The 24,114-nt window shown below is 42.5% G+C and overlaps 1 protein-coding gene across 2 annotated transcripts in view; it reads left to right on the top strand.

Annotated features, from left to right (window-relative positions):
• PDE8B (phosphodiesterase 8B) overlaps window positions 1–24,114 on the top strand; it is a 141,135-nt gene that overhangs the window by 17,961 nt on the left and 99,060 nt on the right. For both annotated transcript variants that reach the window (XM_049649690.1, XM_049649689.1), the window contains exons 2-6: window positions 2,706–2,896; window positions 6,410–6,469; window positions 8,757–8,814; window positions 15,069–15,157; window positions 21,582–21,660. In XM_049649690.1, coding sequence (XP_049505647.1) covers window positions 2,706–2,896; window positions 6,410–6,469; window positions 8,757–8,814; window positions 15,069–15,157; window positions 21,582–21,660 — 477 coding nt within the window. The remainder of the gene's footprint in view (window positions 1–2,705; window positions 2,897–6,409; window positions 6,470–8,756; window positions 8,815–15,068; window positions 15,158–21,581; window positions 21,661–24,114) is intronic.

Raw genomic sequence — 24,114 nt, forward strand, 5'->3', positions numbered from 1 at the left:
GACTTGTACATTGTAGCTCTCTTGTTAATAGTTTCATTTGAAGACTTTCTCTTCATTATCAAATCCACAAGGCTGTGCCCTTCAATTCTCTTAGAAGAGCCACCTGCCACTTCTTCCTAGAAGTAGCTCTGTGGTCAAAGACTTTTAGGAGCACTCTGGACTGAGGAGTGACAGACCTAGCCCAGGGTGAGCTCTTAATAAGTGTGGCTGCATCCTGTGTTACTAGTGTGTGATTTCAAGCCATGTGCTAAGAAGAAAATGTCAAAATCTCATGAATGGACACTTTTCTAAAGAAGACATCCAGATGGCCAGCAGGCACATGAAAAGATGTTCGACGTCACTCCTCATCAGGGAAATACAAATCAAAACCACGCTGAGATAGCACCTCATGCCAGTCAGAGTGGCTAAAATGAACAAATCAGGAGACTATATATAGATGCTGGAGAAGATGTGGAGAAACGGGAGCCCTCTTGCACTGTTGTTGGGAGGTGCAGCCGCTCTGGAAAACATTGTGGAGGTTCCTCAAAAAATTAAAAATAGACCTACGCCATGGCCCAGCAATAGCACTGTTAGGAATTTGCCCAAGGGATACAGGAGTGCTGATGCATACGGGCACTTGTACCCCAATGTTTATAGCAGCACTCTCAACAATAGCCAAATTATGGAAAGAGCCTAAATGTCCATCAACTGATGAATGGATAAAGAAATTGTGGTTTATATACACAATGGAATACTACGTGGCAATGAGAAAGAATGAAATATGGCCTTTTGTAGCAACGTGGATGGAACTGGAGAGTGTGATGCTAAGTGAAATAAGCCATACAGAGAAAGACAGATACCATATGGTTTCACTCTTATGTGGATCCTGAGAAACTTAACAGAAGACCATGGGGGAGGAGAAGGGGAAAAAGTTACAGAGAGGGAAGGAGGCAAACCATAAGAGACTGTTAAAAAGTGAGAACAAACTGAGGGGTGATGGGGGGTAGGGGAGAGGGGAAGGTGGGTGATGGGTATTGAGGAGGGCACCTGTTGGGATGAGTACTGGGTGTTGTATGGAAACCAATTTGACAATAAATTGCATAAAAAAATAAAACACAGCTTAAAAAAAGTAAATAAATAAATACAAGTTCTATTAAAAAAGAAGAAAATGTCAAAATCATGTTGAAAATGATTCTGTCTCTTCTGGAAACATGGTATTTGGGAAAACAGGAAATGACTTAAACAGTGTAAAACAAATGACATTTATGATGCATTCAGATATTTAATGATGTTAAGGAGCTATTGGGGAGGTTTAGGTATGAGATGGTGTTGTGGTTTTCTTTTCTTTCTTTTTTTTAAGTCTTTAACAGATGCCAATGAATGAAATAATGTGATATGCAGGCCTTGCTGCAAACCAGTGCAAGTGTTGAAAATTGGGGAAGGGTAGAAATGAAGACAGATTGGCCTGGAGTTGGTTATTGCTGAAGCTGGGTGTTGGGTGCATTAGGTTTATTATAGTATTGTGTCTGTTTTCTATATATTGCCAATTTTTAATTAATAAAACATTTTAAAAATGTAATGGTAATGGCTGCACAATTCGTCTTTCTGAATGTAAACGAAGCACATTGATATTTCATCATCAAGACTGATATTGGTTATTGGCTTAAAGGCACTTCATGTTGTGACGAAAACCCTTCTGTTGCTGTTTAAACCAGAAGTGGATGCTGAAAAACATTAAATGCCTTATGTGTGTCTTGAGATAATTGCGTTTCTTTATGAGAACCTCTTATTTCTAATCATAGTAAATAAAACCCTTCTGTGTTTTGCAGAGAACTCTACAGTTAGTTAACCTTTAACTCACCAAATATTTCTGAGCAGCTAGTAAGTGCCATCTTGGCACACGGGTGAGGGAGGGGGTAGCTGGGAACATGGTAGGCAGGTCCTTGCGGTCCTGAAGCTCAATTCCACTGGGAGGATAGAGCATAATCAAGCAAATAAATGAGCAAGTTCAGGTGGTGAGAAGGCTTTCTCGGGCTTTCTGCCAGAGAATCTGGTGCTGGAGCCCTGGGGCTGGTGAGGGGGACACAGGGTACTGCCACCTTCTTTCCAGTGGGGCTGCACTTCTCAGGCAGAAAGGGGCAAGTTTTCCTCAATTTGGCTCCATTATGTTCACATTTCATGGTCATTCTTTCCAGACTCTAGCATGGGTTGGGTGTTAAAATTAGTTTTTGAGGTTGCTTTGAGTTATTTCCCTTTCCTGTGTCTTTCTAGGGATCTAATTGCTAGGCTCAGAGGGTTGGTCTTCAGGTACTGTCAGGCCAACACCACCTGTACTGGAACAAAATAGGTATAAGTGTGAACCGTAGTCTCACCTGTGTTAATTATCCTGTTAATAATTTCACTGCTTAAATATTTAAAAACAAAGCCAACTGGGGAAATTAAAAATGAGCATCAGCCACCACCAGTGACTGAGTGCCTGCTTCGTGCTCCTGAAAGTTTCACAACTAGCTGGCATGGCATGTCTGACAGTGGAGGAACTGTAGGAAAAATGAAGGAAATACCTTGTTCAAAGACACACTGGAACCAGTTGGGGGAGCTGGGATTTGAACTCGGGTAGCTTCTCTCTAGACACTGCATTTTTAACCAGTATACCGTAGACTTGTTTTTTAATAGAGTCTCGTAAGAATGATGATTTCTTGTAAGATGCTTTTCTGCGTGTATTTCAGGTTTTGCTGATCTTTGCAAAGGAAGATAGCCAGAGTGATGGATTCTGGTGGGCCTGTGACCGAGCTGGTTATAGATGCAATATTGCCCGGACTCCAGAGTCAGCCCTGGAATGCTTTCTAGATAAACATCATGAAATTATCGTAATAGATCACAGACAGACTCGAAACTTTGATGCAGAAGCAGTGTGCAGGTACCTTCCGTAATGTAACATGCTCACTAAATGTTCACCCAGTAGCTAAAAATGAAATTCATTTATAGATGTCTTTAGTTCCATCCCAAGTATTTCTAAAATGTGTGTTGATGTTTCTTTTTTTTTTTTTTTTAATTTTTTAATGTTTGTTTATTTTTGAGAGAGACAGAGACAGAATGTAAGTGGGTTAGGGGCAGAGAGAGAGGGAGACACAGAATCTGAAGCAGGCTCCAGGCACCGAGCTATCAGCAGAGAGCCTGATGCGGGGCTTGAACTCATGAGCTGTGAGATCATGACCTGAGCTGAAGTCGGACACTCAACCGACTGAGCCGCCCTGGCGCCCCTGTGTGTTGATGTTTCTAAGCAGTGTATACAGATTTCTGTGATGAAAGCTATAGGTCCTCCTATGAACTTATTTCACCTTTTCTGTTTTTCCACGTTTGAGTTCCATTGAATTTAGAGGTGTGATCTGGGTGCCTCAGAAAATGTCAAGGTGTTTTTTTCTCCCTCTGAGAATCGCTCATATTTCACGCGTTCACACACAAAAGACATTAAAATTCACACAGTTCTTATTATACAGATATGGTTTGGATTTAAACCAGATATTTTAATCTTAATTATTCTGTCCCCAAATGAACATCAGAAATGTGTGAAATACACATTTTTCCCTGCCTGACACAGATGGGGTAGATCGTACAGTAATCGCGGAGCAAAGGCAGCCACTTTACAGCCGCAGGAAATCTTCCAGGGATCCAAACTCTCCGCTTGTTTACAGAAACGCTTGCACTCCGGGTGGAGAAATGCATGCCTGTTCATAAATAAATGCAGTCCTAAGAGTTAGCCGTGGATGAACTGATCCGTTTAGCAGAATTGGAATGCTTTGAAGCTAGATGGCAAGAGGTCACTAATTAAATGCTAGACCGGCACAGACTCCAATTACATATGGAGCTGGAATTTTCTTGAATATTAGTAAGTGAAATTAAACACAGGGAAGTGGGTTCTCAGATCCTTGGGTACTCTGGCAAGAAATGATTGGATTAAGTAAGAGACGTTTCTCATTAAAGGCCTGGCCTTGTTATTTTTTGACCATTTTCATTTTCCTAAAGAAGAATTTTTCCTACAGAACATATTTTAACATGTCTTATTGGTCTCAGATATCTTGGCATGCTGCATAGAAATGTTTTCCTACTCAATTATTATGTATGTGAATAAATATATCATAAAATATTTGGATGATACTCTCAGTATCAGGAATTTTTTTTTTTCTTTTTAAATGATTGAACGGATAGCATTGGGTCCTTTATAAATAGATCTACTTTTTCTTGGCCTTGACCTTTCTTACATGATTTTTATACTAAAAATGCCATAATCCTTTGTGCATACATGGAATGATTTAAGACAAACTTCAGGTGTAAAAATAAAAAAACTCTCGTAATTCAGGTAAAGACAAAATTTAGCAGATTTTACCATCTTCCTTCAATATAAAGAAATGTAGTTTTGATGTCTAATAAATATACTTCTGTCTCAGCCACACAGAAAAACAGTGGGGGATCTGTGCAGGTAGAAGCCAGGTTGTGTATCTGGGAGTGTGATTACTGCCTATTAGTGGTTATGTCACGTGCAGCCAGAATCCTGAATGTGTGGCTGCCAGCATATGTTCCTAAGATGTGTAAGGGACCCACTCCTGACACATGCGCAATCTTCATTGTCATCTCTGGTCCAGGATCCCTGGATTTTTGAGCTTGACTGGACCTTAGCTTAACATGCTTCCTTAGACTTGTGGCCCACCTATTCCAGTCCCCCTTAGTCCTCTCAGTCAGGAAGAGGTCCAGGTGTCTCTGACCGTACCAGTTTCTTTGGGAGGAAGAAGAATGAAGAAATACCGACAAGAAGCAACCCAGAACATGCAAGCCAGTTTCAGAAGAAGCTAAGCGAACATTGGCCCCAGCCCTGTTATGTTCGTAACAAGAGTTTGAGCCTCTTGAGGCCCACCCCCTTAGAACATAGCCTAGCAATATAGCCTTAACACCTCACTGGGGTGGAAGAGGCTCAACAAAGGTGAGAAGTGCTTAGCATTTCCCTAGAGAGTAGGGCATACCTCTGACTTGCTGTGCATTTTTTTCATTAGGTGCTGCTGAGAATTCAGTAGGTTTGTAGGTAGACAAAAACTATAGCTTCACCTTACCAGGACTTGTGCTATGGGATGGCTGAATTCAGGAAGTAGTCAGTGCTAGCCTTGGAAGGGATATTGACTTACTCCTCTGTTCCACAGTGAGTGAAACCATTGAACTTAAGGAGTTTGTTCAAATACCATTTATCTACCAGGGAAACCTTTACTTCCCAGGAAGACCAGAGCTGGTCATTTTTTTGAGCCTTCCACCCACGTAGAGTGAGGTCTCCAGGAATAGGAAATGGGAAGGTACGTTTTTTGAGAAAGGTCAGGAAATTTTAGAGTTGAAGGAAATGAAGCAATACAAGCTGGCTTTTTCTGGGGGAGCGGTAGTACAAACATGTTGAAATGGAGAAGAGCTGAAATGCCAATAGCTAGAAAGATCAACAAATACATGCTGTTTCACAAATGACTCAGGAGCAGCCTTGAGCCTTCTGTTCTTGGAGATGATGGTTCTCTTCCCAGGGCTCTCAAAATAAACAGAGTCCAGACCAGGGAGATGGGTCAAAACAAGCATACTGCTTATTTGTAGTAAGATTCAAGTATGGGACCCTTGATTAAAAGTTCATCCAATTCACCACCCCTGACCAGAAAAATCCAGAATCTGAGCTGCAGGAATACACATAGCACATTTTCTAAGAAGATGCACAGACCTCAAAATTCTTTATCCTTAATTATTTTAATCCTATTAAATTCCTAGGGAATAAAGTATATACAGGTGGTCCTAGTACAAAACAGGTATCTTCACAGTGATAGACGCTATATTGCAGCTTTTCTCAGCCCTAGTTGACAATCCAGTTGTCTCAAGTATTTGAGCCAAACAACAGTGCAACCAACAAAATTAGGTGTTTGTTTGTACCACCCTTAATAGGCTTTAAACTGAGTTTGTATGTCCAGCTGCCAGTGAGTGTATTAATTTTTATAATAAGGTCATCTTTCTGGGCTCCCTGCTATTTTAAAAGAAAAAAAGGTCCAATGCAATGAGCTCCCCAAGTACAAACTGATAACTAGAGACCTCTAGGACTGCCAGTTTTTTTGCAGAGTGGAATTTCAGTCAGAAAACATGGAATTTAAGTGGAATTTGCCAGTTTTTGAAGTGGAAAATTGGCAGGTCTGACCTATTGGATAATTGCCTTGGCGTTAAAAACAAAATCTTTTTTTTTTTTTTCCAGTAAAACAAAGAATTTGTCCTAATCTACAAGGGCATCTTTCTTTGTTGTCTTGCATGTGTTTTTAGACTTTCTCTTGATTTGGTTTTGTGCCATTTTCAATGTGAAGTTCCGCATGCGTTCATTGTAACAAAGCTTAGATCACTTGGTTTGACTTGAGCCTTTTCATTGCAGGTCGATCCGAGCCACAAATCCCTCCGAGCACACGGTGATCCTGGCGGTGGTTTCCCAAGCGTAAGCTCACCTCCATCCCCAGCTGGAAGTAGTACTGTTCATTCTGAAACATTTGTCTGGTGGAATCCAGTCTTTGAGCCAGCACAGCACTGGGCATGTCCTCGGCCCTACAACACCAACCTTAGATCTCACTCTGTGGGGGTGTTCTTTGTTTTGCAAGTTTCTGAAAATATTCACCTTTTTCTCTGTCATATTTAATTGCTGTTAACACATACCTGTACATCTTAGGAAAAAATGAGCACTCCTCGCATGATAGAAATAATGAGAAAATCTGACAAAGAGGTCTGGGAAGAACATTGTTCCCGCTTATCTTTTCTTTGAAGATAAGAGGAGGGAGAATGCTTGTTTTTCACTAAAGAAGAAACAAATTACAGCATGAGAACAAAGAAGCACTCTAAATACGCTGGAAGGAAAGGATTGTATAATTTGGACTGTGACTCTTCAGTGTCTAGAAGCAGGACACAAGGTTGCATGCCAACGTTGGAAGGCAAAAAAGGGGGATTGGGCTGTAGGTTTGAGATGGTGGGATGAGAAGGTTCTCTTCAGGGTTTGTTGTCTGAAATGGCCACCACTTAGGATGAAAGACCTCAAAGGAAAAAAGTTGTTTGTACAAGCTACAACCCTTGAAATCCTTGCAGTATCCAAATTGTGGTGTTTGCTTAATGCCATCATTAGCTTCTGAGAGACTAAGACCTTTATTTAGGGCCTAGGACCTACTGCACTTGGCTCCATTGTGGCAGCTCTCACAGAGTCTGCAGCAAAGTTGCTGACAAGCCGGCAACAGAGACTGGGGAGTTTAGGTCTCCCCCAGGCAAGCCTGGCCCGGGGAGGTTTGAAATACTGTCTTCTAAAGCCATATTGGTACAGGAGGAAATCCTGGCTCCATAGTTTTACCCCAACCAAAGACTCTTCCTTCCCTGCTATTACTTGGGTCTGTTGTTGGGAGCTGTGCCACTTCACTTGGATTCCCGCTGTGGGCCAAGGAAAGGAAAGAAATTATCCTCATTGGTTCCTTACCACTTCATTATCCTCATGGGATATATGGGGACTCAAGGAGAATGAGTGAGGGGAATCAAGATGTACACTCAGCTTCTTTGCCCCCTTGTTTGTATTTTGTCTTGTGGGCACTGTGAGGTCTTAATAGGGTGTTAGAGTCTCAGACATGGATACCAGGAGATACCAGGCCACGTGCATATTCCCCAAGGCTGACTCATTCCATGGATGCAGAAGAGAAATACTAATTTTTTTCTAGTCACATATTAAAAATACTTACTGATCCTTGACAAATAATGATTTGCTATGGCTTGTTATTTTTCACCCTTTCCCCCCTATTTTTTAAATAATATATTTTTTACAGATAGAGAATAATAACAAAATGAGTGCTGAGTTTGTGCAATACAGCTTATGAAATAGAATGTTGTTGCTACCTTCAGACCTCTCGTGTGCCACCATACCCCCTCCCCCATTCCAATCTGTCACTTAGAGAAGGTAGAATCTAGAGTTCCATGGTAGAAAAGAGAGGACTGTGCTTTCCTATAGGGAAGGCATGAGCTGTAGGTAATGCCACCAACAAGCACCGGGATTTCTCTTCTTGTTCTCCACCTGCCCCTCCACCCACTTTATTTATCTTTTATTCCATTTTACTTCCCTGTTTCCCAACATAGCATGTCTTTGTCATGCTATGAGCAGACATTCATTGTACTCAGATTGTTCTGAGACCCAACTATAGGCTCAGTATAGGAAACCTTGCATGAAATGAGGGACAATACCCTCAGTTTTTTTCTCTTTTTCCCTTTTACCTTGGCATTCTTAATGACCCTTCTTTTCCATTTGGTTATGGGGTGCTGCAGTCTATAGTGCCAGTTGACTTCCTCACATTGCAAGTTGGACCCAGCCAGGTCTTGGGGTGGGTGTTGTATTTCCAGAAAGTTTGGGGGAAAACATAAAGGATAGTCTCTGGGATGAGCAATGCACCCACCTTGTCCCATCCATGTGTTTCAGCTTTCAAGGCCAGCCCAGCTTTGGAGATGGCCACTCATGTGTGCCGTGGTCATGCTTTCAGACACACTGCTGGAGTTTTCTCTCCTGTTGGTGTTCTTTTTGCATCTGGAAGGCAGATGTGGGACTCTGGGTGCTTGAAGGCAGGTGCATCCCATGGACACATGCTGGTCAGGAAGCCACTCTTAACGCAAACTCCATGCTTGCCTCGCTGCTCGCTCTCCATGTTTCAATGTGAGGAACCCTGGTTTGTATCTGGTGAGTGACTGCATTTTCTGCTTTGCTGCAGATCAGGCGACCACGAAGAGGCCTCGGTCCTCCCGCTCCTGCATGCAGGATTCAATAGGGTATGTATGTAGGAGGTGACTCAGCACCCCTGTCCGGTACCGATGCTTCATCCTTGGTTCTCACCTAATAGCACAGCCACAGATAACCTTTAAGGGAACTGAGTTCCAGGACCTTGAGGGAAAGGACGTAGCTGTTCTCACAGGACAGTAATAAGCGACTGCTACTCAAGCTTTTTCTCTCATAACTTCATGTGTCTTAGTCATAGAAATGTAATGACCTAAAGGCACATCTTATTATCAACAGGTCAAAATTCGGTAGTCCCAAAGTAACCTCACTTAAATGAGTCTAGTCAGTGAGACTCAGTCTTTGTGAATGTTATACGGTATATGGTTAAAGTCCACCAAACTGGCACCTAGGGTTCTGTGTGCCTCAGGGCCCAGCCAGAGCTTATACCTTAGGGACAGACCCATGATGGCTTTCACATCTGTCAACTCGTGGTTTAAGCCATCCGTGTCAGCAAAGAAAAGTTACTTGAGTCACAACTACATGAATAACACTAATGTTCAATGTAAAGCTTGAGATGGATTACTCCACTGGCTATGACACCAAGAGAGAGACGCAGGTTGTTCCTGACTTAATTCCTCACGAGAACGACAACTGTTCAAGAGCAAGAGACTGCTGAGAGGGTCCTAGGACATGGAAGTGAGGCTGAGGCACCCCTGCATCACAGGTGCAGTGTGATCACCCCTGCTGTGTCAGCAGGCCAGGTAGGAAAAGCAGTTATCCAGTGACCATGCTGCCCCTACCCTGGCCAGTGCAGCGCCACCCAGAGAAGTCTTCCCTCATACTGTAGTGGAAAGGGAGCCCAGGGGTGACTACCAGCTCCCCGACCCCAGTGTTATGGGTTACTCTGTGGGAGCCTGTATTCTGATCTTGCAGTATAGGGAATCCAAGGAAGTCTCTGTGGCTCTGCCACTGGGAATGTGACTGAGGTGGGGGGCGGGCGAGGCGGGGCTGGGCAACAACCAGCCCCTGGATCTTGGCAGACTAAGTTCATACTTGCAGTTCCCAAGTAGTAACCCCAACCAGTGGTTTTGCTCATCTTCAGGACCCAGTCACAGGTGCAATCTGACCAGGGAACTCTGCAGAGTGCTGAACTACCTGATTTGGATCCTCACAGGAGTTTTGCTGGCCTTATAGCTGGTTTGCCCATCCTCTGTGGAGAGTGTCTTAAGGCCCTGTCTGACCAGAAAGACTGGCAACAACTCCTGGATGCAGTACAACCCCGGGGGCTCTTGAGGGAGGGGCATGCAGAGCTGATTGTCCCCAGAGTAGAGGCCGTACTGGGCATGCAATATTTCTGAGCTATCTGCTATTCAAAGGCAGATTAATTCATAGCCCAGGCTGAGGTTAGCTCCTAGCCTCTCCCAACCTGCAGAGTCAGTTTGGGAAATTGAGAGTAGCCTGGAGTGACCCCTCCCCTTCTTGCCCAGGCACGGAAGCTACACTGGCTGTGGAGTGTCTTCCAGCCCCTTCTGCCCAGAAGGGCTGGGGATAACTCCTGGATGCCACCCAACAACACTGGAGCCGACAGGCTGGACAAGGAAGAACTGATGGTTTGCATAACAAAGCCAATGGCACTATTCCATCAGGACACTTGGCAAACAGGCCCCCTAGAGTTAAGACAAAGACTTTTACTAGCTTTAGAGCTGCTTCTCCCGCTGCAGGCAGGAAATGTAATTCGTAGCCCCACTCATCACTGAACACAACGTTTAGCCTCCCCAGCCAGGGAACTGAACCACAGCACACAGAAAGCTGCATAGCCCTCTCAGCAGCCCTACATACAGAGGTGCTTGAACAGACTGTACAGCCTGTCTTCAGAACACAACTGGTGGCCTCACCTGACCAGGAAATTCAGTGCACATTCTGGCCTAATTTGGGTCCCTAAAAAAACAAGCAGTACAGGCCTGGGATCCCATCCTGCTGCCCTGCCGGGGCAGGGCCGGGAAGGTCGTTCCCAGACTCATCTACTACTGAATACGGTACACAGATCTGACCATCAGGTAAGCCTGACCAGAAACTTCAGTCAACTGTAGAACCCATCCTGTAGCTTCGCCTGGGTAGGGAGACAGGCCAGTAGCACACTGCTTCATCCCTGTCTTGAGAGTCTGACACTTGCCTTGCCCTGAAATAGATCATAATAGGCCCTACCTGACCAAGGTCATTACCAGGAATCACACCCAGAAACCCAGACTGAGCTGACTGATGAAGTCTCTGCCAAAGCAAACCTATAAAGTCTGTAAGATGAGCCCAGGTACTCAGATGCACAGACACCGACAGAAGGAGTCAAGGATCGTGAAAAATCAGGTAAATAGGACAACACCAAAGGAAACTAATAAAGCTTCGATAACTGATCCTAAAGAAATGGAGATCCGTGAAGTGTTAGAGAATTCAGAATAATCATCTCAAGGAAGTTGAGTAAACCACAAGAAAGCACAGACAAATAATGAAATTAGGAAAACAGTGCAAGAACAAAATGAGAAGTTTGACAAGGAAATAGCAGCCATCAAAAAAAAAAGGCAAAACAAAAATCATAGAATTGAAAAATACAATAACTGAATTAAAGAACTTAGTAGAGAGTTTAAGAAGTAGACTTGACCACGTTGAAGAAAGAACCTGTGACCTGGAAAGAATCTGTGACCATTGGAAATCACCCAGTTAGAGGAATAAAAAGAAAAAACAATGAAAAAGAGTGAAGAAAGCCTAAGGTAATGATGGGACACAATGGGGGGAAAAAAAGCCCAATACTTATAATATTCTCATTATAGGTATTTGCAGAAGAAGAAGAAGGACAGAAAGTACATTTAAAGTAATAATGGCTAAAAACTTCTGGACCTGGGGAGAGAAATGGACATCCAGATCCATGGGGCCCAGAGGGCCCCAAATAGGTTGAACCCAAATATGTAATGGTGCTTTGCTACCCTGGGTTAAAAAAACAATCCTTGTCATAGAGCACAGAGAAGCGGGAATGTGTGATGTGGTTTTGTGCTTTGGTATGCCTCGGTGTGCAGGAGCAGTTCTCTATAAAATACTCAAGGTAGCATAGTGGTTCACCTGTGTAATAGAAATATTTCTATCTAGCACTGTAACTCTCCTGACAGCTTTGTCCATCATCTCCTCTATCAAAGGCTGGCATTGGGAGTCATGTCTTAATGAGAATGCCTAGGACAGTGCTTCTGAGTCCGGGAATGGAGAGTTGCAAAAGGAAATTGTCAAGCCATGTGGCTGAGACTTCCTTTCTTAGGCACTTCCTAAGAAATGATGTAGTCATTTGCAGCTTTCGTAGGTCTTACATTAAATGGTGATCCCCATCCCAGCCTTGTTCTTCGCCTGTGAGGCAGGATCTCTGGGAGTGTGAGGAGGCAGGTTTTCTGCACTATCTGGGAGCTGACAGAATAGCGTGACACACTGTAGGTTCTGTCAGTGAGGATCTACATAGGTGCTGTTAACCATCCTTCAGGAATATTCTGCTTGTAATTCAGTGAGCCTACCTCTAACTGGTTTAGAGATTGTCTGGAGGGCTGAGATTGCCCATTATATCCAGGAGGAACACCTGACCCTCTTTGGGTACAAATGCCACTAAATACATTGAGGAGGTAAAGTTCACACTTTCTTTTTTACTCCTTTGGTAACCTGTCCTTGCTGCTCTAGTAGGTTTCATTTCCCTTTGTTGGGCTGTGGTGCTGCTCTTGGCAGTCAGCCATTGTGGATAACCCTCTTCAAGGGAGCATGAAAGATAGTACCTGTCAGGGACCACCTGGCAATCTTTAATGCTGAGTCTGATCAAATCCATTTACCAGCTAGGTCAGGGACCCCCCCTCCCCAGATAGCTTGAGCTCTCCTGTGAGAAGCATGCCAAACCTACTGAGGCTTTACCTCCTGGGTTACTGTGGCTCAAGATCAGCTGAAGCTCTCCAGGTGGCTAGTCTCCTTTTTTGGGTAAAATCTTGTCTTTGGCAGCTTTCTCCCCAAGCACCCTTCCAAATATGCTGGCTATTCTTGAGTTTGTTTCTCATCTCTGGGTTGTTTTGACTGTATTAAATCATCTGCTAAAACTCTGGTCTGTGGTGCTAGCTAATTGGCCAGTGCATCAATCTGTAGGTCCCTGAGTGGGGATCCAGGAACAAATTGTGCCATCAGATATTCCACAACAGCTCTCCATGAAGCTTTGGTAGCTGTGTATAAGTGGCTCACTGCGTGGTACTCAGTCCATTCGGAGCCTTTTACAAACCAATATCTTAATTAGCAAAGGGCAATAGCAGCTGCATTTATATCAACCTTTACGTGCCCCTTTTCTGTTTGAAATGACACTTACTCGCTCAACAGGTGTTCATGAAGCACTTACTGTATGAAATACAATGGGGTAGGCCTGCTGTGGGTACAGTGGTTGGATGCGCTGGGGAGGCTTCCTGTGGAGGAGAAAGTGGAGAGCTAAGATGGACTGTTAGGCTCCATTTGAGGGGATTTACTTAATCCTCATCTACACATAAGAAATTTAATATTTTCTCCATTTTTGCAGAGGAGGAAGCAGGCTCAGAATGCCTAAATAGTTTGCAAGAGCTCATAGTCATGACAAAGTTAAGGAGGAACAATGTGTTACTTAACTCCAAACTCCACGTTGGGTCCACCAAAGTAGTAGTTCCCAAACTATTCTGTGGCGCACTCGTGTTCCAAAAGTTCTTAATAGGTGTTCCACGAAAGAAGGCTTCCGTGGTCAAATAAGCTTGGGAAATCAGTGAGAACTGTTCCTCCTCTTCCCACCCCTGGAAATGCACAATGCATGCTAGGAACATTGCACATGAGCATATTGAATGCTCTGAGAAGTTCTGTCTTAAAGAAACATTCTAAATTTCTGAATGTGGGGTCCATGAATCTACATTTTTGGAAGAATGCATGGTGATTCCTAGCATATTGAAGTTTGAAGTTCACTACTTTTGATCCACTCACATTATTTCAATAATAGGAGTTAACATAGCCTAGAAAACCACCAAAGAAGAGGAGAATCTTCTACCTTCGGTCTATAGAAGAGTCATTAAATGCCAGACAAGGGGTGTGCAAGACAAGGGCTCCAGTGTTTAGAAACCATCACCTGTAGAAAGCTCTTTTTCACTACAATGGAAGTTCTTAGAACTAAAGAAAAATAAGATCTCAGTAAGTTAGTACTTAAATGAAAGTGAAAATACAGTATGATTTTACAGACTCTATTTAAAGTATTACACACACACACACACACACACACACACACACACACAGGCATTGGAGCTTAAGGGAGATAAACCAAACGTAATGATATCTCCAGCTTATAACATTGTTAGTGACTTGGGGTTTTTTCCTCCGTGACTTTCTTTACACATTTTTAAATTAATGTGTATAACTTTTATAATAAAAAAACAGACAATAAAATTTATTAAAATTGGTGTCTTTAAAAAAAATCTGCCCAACTGTTGATTGTAACACTTTTGAAACTGATTTTTATCACAGATCCTTTTTAGTATCTTAGAAAGCATCTGCTCACAATGCTCAGAGCTTGTCTACAGGCTTTTACATAATCTCCACCCATCCAGAAGCTCAGCCTGAGCCTAACCATGTTTAACTTTGCAGAAAAAGAGAAAGTATTTCCCTTCTGTGTGTTTGTGTTCTGTGTTCATGCCCCCCCCCTTTTCATTACCCTCTACCAGCTTCTCCCTGGAGTAGTGGGGAACCAGAAGTATTCCCCAGGGAGAAGCCATCCATGCTAGATGCATGGTGTGTGTGTGTGTGTGTGTGTGTGTGTGTGTGTGTGTGTGTGTGTGTAAGAGGAGAGTGCATTTGGCAATCAGAAGATGAGGAAGTTAGCAGAGAAGGGTCTCTTCCCTTGAAAATGACCATTCATACTGTGGCACATAGTATGAGTGTCCAGTGTGGGGTTTGAAAAGACTTTTCTTAGTGCAAAATAAAGCCAAAATGTTTCAGTAATTAACAAGGGGGTAGATGCTCTCTCTGCCCTTGTGTGTTTATTTTCCTGTGAGTATTTGTGATGAAGTTTTTCCCCACCTTTGTTACCAGGGGAGTTAAACATACAGTATTACCTTATCGGTTGTTTCTCATACATTTAAACAAGCATTTCAAAGAGTTTGACAACTTTTGTTTCATTTCAATTTCTCAAGTTGTCTTATATAACAGAGTTACCTGGGGTGGGAAAAACTAAGTTCCTTTATTTGACTCCTTAAGAAGTCATTGTATGTCTTACATATTATCTTTGTTTTCTTTGCAGAGATTTATGGAGAATAGCAGCATAATTGCTTGCTATAATGAACTGATTCAAATAGAACACGGGGAAGTTCGCTCACAGTTCAAATTACGGTATGTAGCAAAAATAAGAAGGAACACAAGGTTAACAATGTTGTACAAAAGCTTCTGTCATCAGACTGATGTTCACAGGTTCCTAGCTGAATGCCAGGGATTTTGAAACTGTTAGACAGGTAATGGTAGCTGGTAAATGGCAGAATCCAAACTAAGAGCCCTTTGCTCAATGAAATAAATTAGAAAGCATTTCTTTCTTTGACAGTATTTTCCACTAATTAAAGCAGTTTTAAAATTATAGTCTAGGAAAAGTAATGTTTAATTTTCATACAATTAAATTGAGATTAAGAGTAGCCTTTGAGGATTACTTTCTATTTACTACTCTTTTAACATTTATAAATTCTTGCTTGGATTGTTAAGAACAGGAGCAAACCCATGGTATATCTATTATGCCAGCCATAATAATTGCTATGTAACCATGATAGCAATTTCATGAGGTTTGTTTGTGACCTCAGTATGCATGAAGTGTGTTCAAGAAACTTACTTTAAGTCTCCTTAAAGGCAAATAGTGCTTTAAAAGCAGGCTTTTCATAATGTTCACTTCTGAGATGGAATTGTCTAGACATCTGTCTGCTGGAAAGATGTTCTGCTTCCGGGACATCTTGGGATATCAGGGCCCTAGCTCATGCCCGGTTTTGTGGAGGTTCCCCTCTAGCACATCAGACCTTGATTTCTTCAACCTATCCCCCTCAAGTAGGAGAGAAGGGCAGAGAGGAGGCTCTTGCCAGCCTATAGCTCCTGGGAGTCCAGCCCTTAACGGCTCCAGGCTTTTGGATGCCAGAAGGTCCCTGGCATGGTTTCTCTCTGTGGCCAACCCAGAGGTCATGACGGTTTCAGGCCTAGTGAAAAATAAGTAAGATAGCATCTCACTGTAATGATTATGCTTCTCTTGATTACTTGATTGGCATTCAAAGTGGACAAAACCCTGTGTAAACTTAATTTTTCTCTGCCATCCTTGGAAGTAAAATGGATTGGCATAAACCCATAAAGGCAGGTTTTTCTGGGGTTTGTTTACCCTGGTCAGGGAAGTCACTTTTTGGTGGACAGAGAGCTTTAAGAAATAGTGTGGGGAGAAACAGTCACTTCCTTAGGCAGGGAAATATTTTTTTAAAAAGTCAAACTAATGGAAATTCTGATATTTTAAAAGTCTTCAGTGAGGAATACTGGTAACGGTTTTTGAATATATAAGTGAAATCCCTAGGTTTCTTTGTATCCATGTATTTATTAACTTCAGAGAACTTAAGAGACGTTTTCAAGAAAACCACACTGCCTTGACTTCAGCAATTTATGATGTTTATTGTACATTGTTTTTATTCCTTGGGATCTCTACTCTTTTTAATTAAGGATAAAATGACTGTACTTTTATTTTTTTTAATGTTTATTTACTTATTTTGAGAGAGAGAGAGAGACAGGGAATGAGTGGGTTTGGGGCAGAGGAAGAAGGAGAGAGAGAATCCTAAGCAGACTCCAAGCTCAGCACAGAGCCCAACCTGGGCTTGATCCCATCCACGACCATGAGATTGTGAACTGTGCTGAAATCAAGAGTGGGATGCTTAATCAACTAAGTCACCGAGGTGCCCCCAAAAGACTATACGTTTAGATTTTTTCATGATAGATAGAAAAAGAGGGATGTCATTTTGTTTCAGTTCTTTAACTGCGTATGATCCACAACAAGAATGAACAGCAGACCCCTTGTTGCTTTGATAGGTAATTCCTTCATTTGATTTTAAATAACTGAGGTTTGAGGTTTCTTAGGCAACATTTAAGTGTGATGGCACATGTAGGATGTCAGAAGGTGAGGATGCCTGGTGGCTCAGTTGGTTAAACATCTAACTCTTGATTTTGGCTCTAGTCATGATCCCAGGGTTGTAGGATTGAGCCCCGTGTTGGGCTCTGTGCAGAGTGTGGAGGCTGCTTCAGGTTGTCTCTCTCCCTCTCCGTCTGCCCCTCCCCAACTCACGTGTGCACACGTACTCTCTCGCTCTCTCTCTCTCTTAAAAAAAGAAGCCTCATTCATTGTCAGCAGGGCAAAGGCAGGTCTGGCAATTTGAAATAAACATTCTCAGCCAGCACGAGGGTTAAAAGAACGGGCTTGAAGTTACTGTGCTGATAAAATTTGCTTAGAGCCAGGGCACTGAACACTTCTGAGGGTCTCATCACATTCTGAACTTAGCACGTTTCTAAGTACATAACCCTGCATAAGTCCCATAACTTCTCACCCCTCACTGACTGGAGCTGGTTGGAGGAGTTGAGCCCATTGTGGAGGTCATAATGAGAAAGCTCAAGTTCTTAATGCATGCAGATCAGTGTGAAGTTGTTAAATGGAGTTGACTCAGGCAAGCAGTGGTGTCCGAAAGGTAGGTTTGCCCAGGGTGCAGATCCCTTTCCACAGCAGCTTAAGGTAAAGAGCCTCTGGTAAAGACTGGTCAAGAGCCTCTCTTCCTGGTCATGAGCACCCAGCAAGAGAGCAGCCCCAGCTGTGGGGAAAAGAAAGCAAGAGTTCTCCCCAGAAGGCCAGAGAAGGACTATGTGGTCAGTTTCTTCCATTGGTTTTTGGCTAGTTCTGCCTCAAGCATCTCCAACTTCCTTTTTTAGAGGAGAAGGGTGTGTGTACATGGTTTGACTCTTCCTGGGTACCCTATATCTGAGCCTAGCAGTCAGGGGTTGGTGACCCATTCCATGATCTCCCCAGCTCCATGCATATTCACGGACATCTAAAGACTCCACCTGGACCTCAGAGTCAGGCAGGCAACTCTGTCACTTGCTGCAGATGGGGAAAATGAGGCTCTTTATTATACAATGCCAGAATAATTATAGTCTAATTATATAATACTTTTCTCTGCAATTCCGCCCCCAGCTGCAGCTAAATATGTGACATTACTAGCATTCTGCAAGGACAGTCTGTACTCTAAGGAGGATGTCAAATGTTGAAGGTAGACACTCTTGTCCAGGTCCTGGGGTATGGTAACCATATTTAGCCAAGAAAACCGAAGGATCATGTGATCAAAGAAAAAATATTTAATTTTAAAGTTCCATTATAAAGAATAATTTCTAAAGAGAGGAGATAAATCACATCTCTGTATGCTTGATGAGTTTACTTTATTAAACAGTACTATTGTTTAGGGGACAAATGAAATGGAGACTGTCTAGGGAAATAATAGGGTAAATGATGATCACTTCTCTTCCAATGTTCTTATGCCTCTTTATCATGAAAAGAACTGTGTTATCCTAAATGCAGATAGGATCTAGCTGCTTACCGGGAGCTTAAACTGGTAAGTTTATACTAATGCAGTCCTGTTTTCTTACCTAGGACTTAGACCCAAATCATCATGTTCACTTGATTCCAAGTCTAAAGAGAATAGCGGTCCTCCATTTCAGGAGTCAAAGTCTCTGATGGACAAAACTTGAGTTCAATGGAATACCACACTTCTCAGTATCAACAGACATTTATAGAGCACTTTATCATGGGCCCTGCGTGACAGGCACTGTCACAGGAGTAGAGTCCAAGCAGTAAAACCTTAATGTAATTGGCTCCCATGGTACGGCTACCCAGGATTGGGGCTCACCAGGAGCAAGTCTATGACGCCCTGGCAACCTGTGCTTCCCTCTCCCTGCCTCCCAGACCCTGCTGGGATGTAGATTTAGGTTCAGATTTAGGTTTCCCTGAAGCCACCACCTTGCACAGTCCTGCCTTTTTGCAGGCAGCCTCATTTTGTGTATATATGTGTTTTGAGTAGATTCTGGAATATCCGTGGTAGGAATACAGGAGATAATGCAACCCAACCACTCCTGCCCCAATGGACAGAGGAAAACACTGAGAGCCAGGGAGACTCTTGACATGATCACAGCTACCCAGTATGTTGGTGGCAGTGTTGGGGTCGGATCCCGGCATCCTGCTCTTCAGTCGGATGAACTCACCACCCTGTCACACCACTGTGTTCTTTGTAGACTTGTAGACATGACACTTGGGCCCCTGTAATATTTGCCTTTTCCATCTGGACCTTCAAGGGCTCCTTAAGAAGGTGAGGGGACATGGTTCTATGGCCTGTACTTCATGGGTTTCCACATTGCGGCTACCTTTCCTTTGTGCTTTTTCCAATTTTCCAACTTCTCAACCTGAAAGGTACAAAAATATATCTGAGGCACAGTTACGTGGTTCCTAAGAACAGAAAATAATAAAGTTAAGGCTCTTCTGCATGAAGAGTATTAATAATTAATACAAGCTATTAAATTCCCAAACTTTAGGAACATGATTCAAATTGATTACTTCATTTTGCTGCAGGTTTATTTAAATAGAACCATCAGCCAAATTGCTTTAAAGCCTAGTTCTTAACAGTGCAGTCCAGCGTGTCACTGGGAGAAAACCATCTGCTGGCCCCATCCAGATCCTTCTACCTTGACTGTTCATGAGAATTTGCTTTGTCCCATTGGGCATTATACTGAAGATTTTATGCTTTGTGGATAATCATACAACAAATGTTTAATAGATGAATTTTGGACATTTGGAGCTAAGATCTTACATAAAGGCTGCTCTTGACTTGACAAAAACACTAATACTCTGAAGTACCCTTTTAAATGCTTAGGTGAGGCACACAGGTACGTTAAGAAAACGGGCAAAAGATGAATTTGTCATTTGATAAAATGTGTTATAGCTTAATTATCTAGCTCTCAAATGTAAGGTTTAGTCCACACAGAATGTGCTTTTCCACGTCTGACTCCTGGGGGACGGGAAATGTTTGCCTCTGCTGCAACATCGGATTCTGTACGCACATGCCTGGAAAATACTTCTGAGACGACTAGCTGTTGCTTGCCTCTTTGTGGGAGGCAGGGTACTAGTGACTTTGGTAATAATTTAAAAATCTTTTTTCCCCCTTATTTTAGGTGATCTTGTTTACAAATGCGGCAATGGTATTAAGGCAGTACATGGTTGAAATTAGACTGGTACAATTTAAATGAGGAAACATACTGTACCTATCTGGAATCTCAGACAAGTTAGACTTACCTTCTCCTCAGCTCACCCATCACAGTTACTTATTTACCCTTCCACACTGGTACCTTCATCACTGCACCATGGACTAAAATCCTTCACTCCTCATGCAGGTTACCTTGCTATTATTGAATGCAGTTCTTCGTTAGATAGTTCAAGTATTCTCCTGAGAAAAGATAGGTTATGATTTACTTTTCTTTCCACCAATGGCCTTTGAAAGTGTTAGAGAGTAGGGAAATACTGCTCCGAGATCTGACAGGTAATAACAAGTACTATGAGCTGAATTCTTACATTATCTGAAGCACTTTGAGAAATGCCTCACATAAACTGTTGATTTTTACAGCAACCTATAAAACAGGTGTTACTACTCTCACTTATAGATGAGGTAACTGGGAGCCAGCAAAGATAAAAAGTTGCCCGTGGTGCCATAACTGGCAGAATACAGAACCAGACTTCAGCCAGGTTTTTTTCCCCCTCTTCCTTGTAAATAGTTTAAAACAGGATGGCAAATTTAGATGCCTCCATGAGTGGAAAAAATGAATAACATCTTATAAAACAGTATGTTTTATAAGAAGGAACATGAATCAAGTAAATCTTTTTTTTTTTTTTTTTTTTTTTTTTTTATAATGTGTCAGACAGGCCTCACTGGGATTCTTTAAACAGCCAGCACAAATATAAAAGCTCTAGAAACTAGCCACATACTTTCTGTGTTAGATAGTAAATAACTTACCATATTTGGAGTTGCGCTAGATTTAGAAGGTACTTAAAATTCTAAGCAATTGAGAAGTTGAAATATTTCCAGTATTCTACATGTACCTTAGAAAGGTCACCAAGAAAAGTGCCTACCTGGAGAGCTGTAGGGTTAACGAGGCAAGAGGAATCTTGCCATATGTGCCTTCCATCGTGCCAGTGGGTGAGGTTGAAAGCAAAGTACCATATAAAGGCTTATGGACCAGAGATTACGAAAGTAAGAAAAGAGGAAAAAGTGTTTCTGTGTCTATTGAAAAAGGGCATACAGAATACCTCAGATTCAGTTTGGGTTTAATTCAGTTCTAATTATTGGGGACTTGACTCCACCGTGGCCACACTAGGAATGAAACAGAAGAACAGTGTTGATGTAGATCCGGGAGACCTGTAAGATGGCCTCCTGCAACTTCATTCTCTTGGGTCTGTATTAAGGTTTCATTGAGCACATAGGTGGTTCTTTCCATGATCCATGAAGATTTTGCTGGATTACAATTCTTCTTTGTGTCACAGTCAGAGAAATGTATGCTGCTGTCAAACAAACTAGCTTACTTTGAAAGGCTAGAGGTTTTTTTTCCTTCACAAAGAACATGGCTTTAATGAATTTGGGGGAACTGTTTACTTTGATAAATTAACATATGAAACGCTAATGGTTTTATAGCTTCACTAACATTGATCTTTCGCAACTTTCAGGGCCTGTAATTCAGTGTTTACAGCATTAGACCACTGTCATGAAGCCATAGAAATTACAAGTGATGACCATGTGATTCAGGTACGGAGACACTTTTTGTCTGGAGATGTCAAAATAGAACCTTTCAAGTTGGAGCCATCCTTTTCCAAGGAACTTTCCTATAATCCTCACATTACTGTGTATTTTCTTTGGAGAAAGGGACATCAAAAATATGTAAAGAAAACTGATAGACTGAAATCTAAGAATTAGATATTCACCAAGAATAAAAAAATTATTTTGGATCCAAACCTATGCTTCCTATGACCAAGATAGGGTAAATTCTTTGATAATTTGCGAAGACAGCATTTAAATCACGCCAGAAGTATGTCAAAATTGTAGAGTAAATGCTTATGGGAATGAAATGTTTTCAAAGGTATTCATTTATTTGCCTACAGTTGGTATTCTAATTATATAGCAGTCTTGTATGGTAAAGTTGTCTTCCTAAGGAAATGTGTATAGTAGATGAACCTTTGTTGAAATGAAGTCATCTTACTGTATTTGTTGGAAGGTAAGACATTTCTGCTACAACAATAATCTGAAATGTGGACTTCTCCATCGACGGATACTGGCCTGCCTGGAGTTGGTTTGCATAATGGCACTGAGTGTAAGGAACACTTGCTGTCCTCAGTGGAAACCAAAGACAGTGCTCAGGATATGGTGGCCACACAACAGAGCCCCCACTGCACACGGATACACCCTGCTGTCAAACCTAACCAGTAACAGCAGCAGCCCACCCTGCCTTGGCCCCTTCATTAACATGTTCATAATGTTGTCTCCTTTCCATTCAATGACTCTGTGAAAGAAACACAAGTGCCCCATGATACTGATGGGGGAAACTGAGGCCCAGCAAGGTCAAGGAATTTACCCAAGGAAAGCCCCAGTAATAAGTATTGGAACCAAAATCTGTAGCCATGTCTTTCTGATTATAAAGCCTTCCCTCTTGGTTCCGTGTTTGGCTGTATTTCCAGAATCTGTTTTTGTGGCTGTTCCTTGCCGTGGGTCTGAAAGCTTCCTCTGGTTGCTGTTAGTGCCCACCTATGCACACACAGGTGTGCATCCTGGACTGCAGAGAAACCAGACATGTTTGCTATCGACCAAGTGCAAATCTCACATCCCCCTCACTTCTGTCCAGACTTGAACAATCCATTCCAAACATGAAACGGATCTGCTTTGCACCCCCCTCTGACAGTGGGCAGCCAGATTGTGATTTCTATAGTGAGGAGAGGGGCTCCCTGCTCTCCACTTGCCTTCCCCAGTTGTCGTCTGATGACTCCTTGAACAGGGAGCAGAGTCCTTCGTTCTATGGTGAGCATCTGGTGGTTAGAGACCCTGTATCTCTGGTGGGGAGGGGGTGACATGGTGGTGGTGTCACCCCTGCCCACCTTTACTGTGACCAGGAGGAAATAGGCTTGCCCTTTAAGAAACCTACTGGTGGGGCGCCTGGGTGGCGCAGTCGGTTAAGCGTCCGACTTCAGCCAGGTCACGATCTCGCGGTCCGTGAGTTCGAGCCCCGCGTCAGGCTCTGGGCTGACGGCTCAGAGCCTGGAGCCTGTTTCCGATTCTGTGTCTCCCTCTCTCTCTGCCCCTCCCCCGTTCATGCTCTGTCTCTCTCTGTCCCAAAAATAAATAAAAAACGTTGAAAAAAAAAATTAAAAAAAAAAAAAAACCTACTGGCAATCTGAATATAAAACTCAAAAACAAGGGGAAAGAAGTTGAATAAAGGATGTGATAGGGAAAAGAGAAATAAAATGACATTTGTGTTAGGGATTTCAAGAGGAGCCCTCATGGACAGGGTATTTCACATACATTCTTACTCATTACCAGAGTCCTTCTCAGGGCACGGCCACTGAGGGGTTTATGCCTCTGTGTGACTATGCATGTTCAGAGGTTAGGTGATGGCCCTTAAATTTAAGAATAATATATACCCATCCATCGATCCATCCATCTCAACTCTTTGCTTTAAAACACTTACACAAAGCTTATCATATACCAGGCACAGCAGTAAGCATTTTACACATTCTCATTTATTTCTTAAAACAACTTTATGAGCCAGGAACTACTATAGCCATTTTACAGATGAAGAGACTGAGGACCAGAGGGGACAAGTAACTTGCCCACAGTCGTGGAGCTCGTTATTGGCAGAACCAGGATTTGAACTTGAGTGCCTTGGCTCCAAGGCACTATGTTTGAGTACCTGCTGCATTCTGAGGTTACGGGAACCCTAGCATGAACAAAGGGCCATGACTTGTACCCCTATCTGCAACTGAATAGTGAAGGTAGAATAAACACACATGGAAATGTATGAGGATTTGGCCAACAAGGAAAACAATACATACATCACATATTTACTAAACAGTCCTGAGTATCCAGAGATAAATCCAAAGTAGGCTTTTCCTGGAGGATTTTATGTCTAGTGGGGGAGAGAGATAAATAAAAACTTGGATTGAGTGCGAGAAGTCACTGGAAGCCTGCACAGGAAGAGAGTGGGAGCCTATA

The sequence above is a fragment of the Panthera uncia genome, assembly GCF_023721935.1.
Source record: "Panthera uncia isolate 11264 chromosome A1 unlocalized genomic scaffold, Puncia_PCG_1.0 HiC_scaffold_17, whole genome shotgun sequence".
Classification (NCBI taxonomy): domain Eukaryota; kingdom Metazoa; phylum Chordata; class Mammalia; order Carnivora; family Felidae; genus Panthera; species Panthera uncia.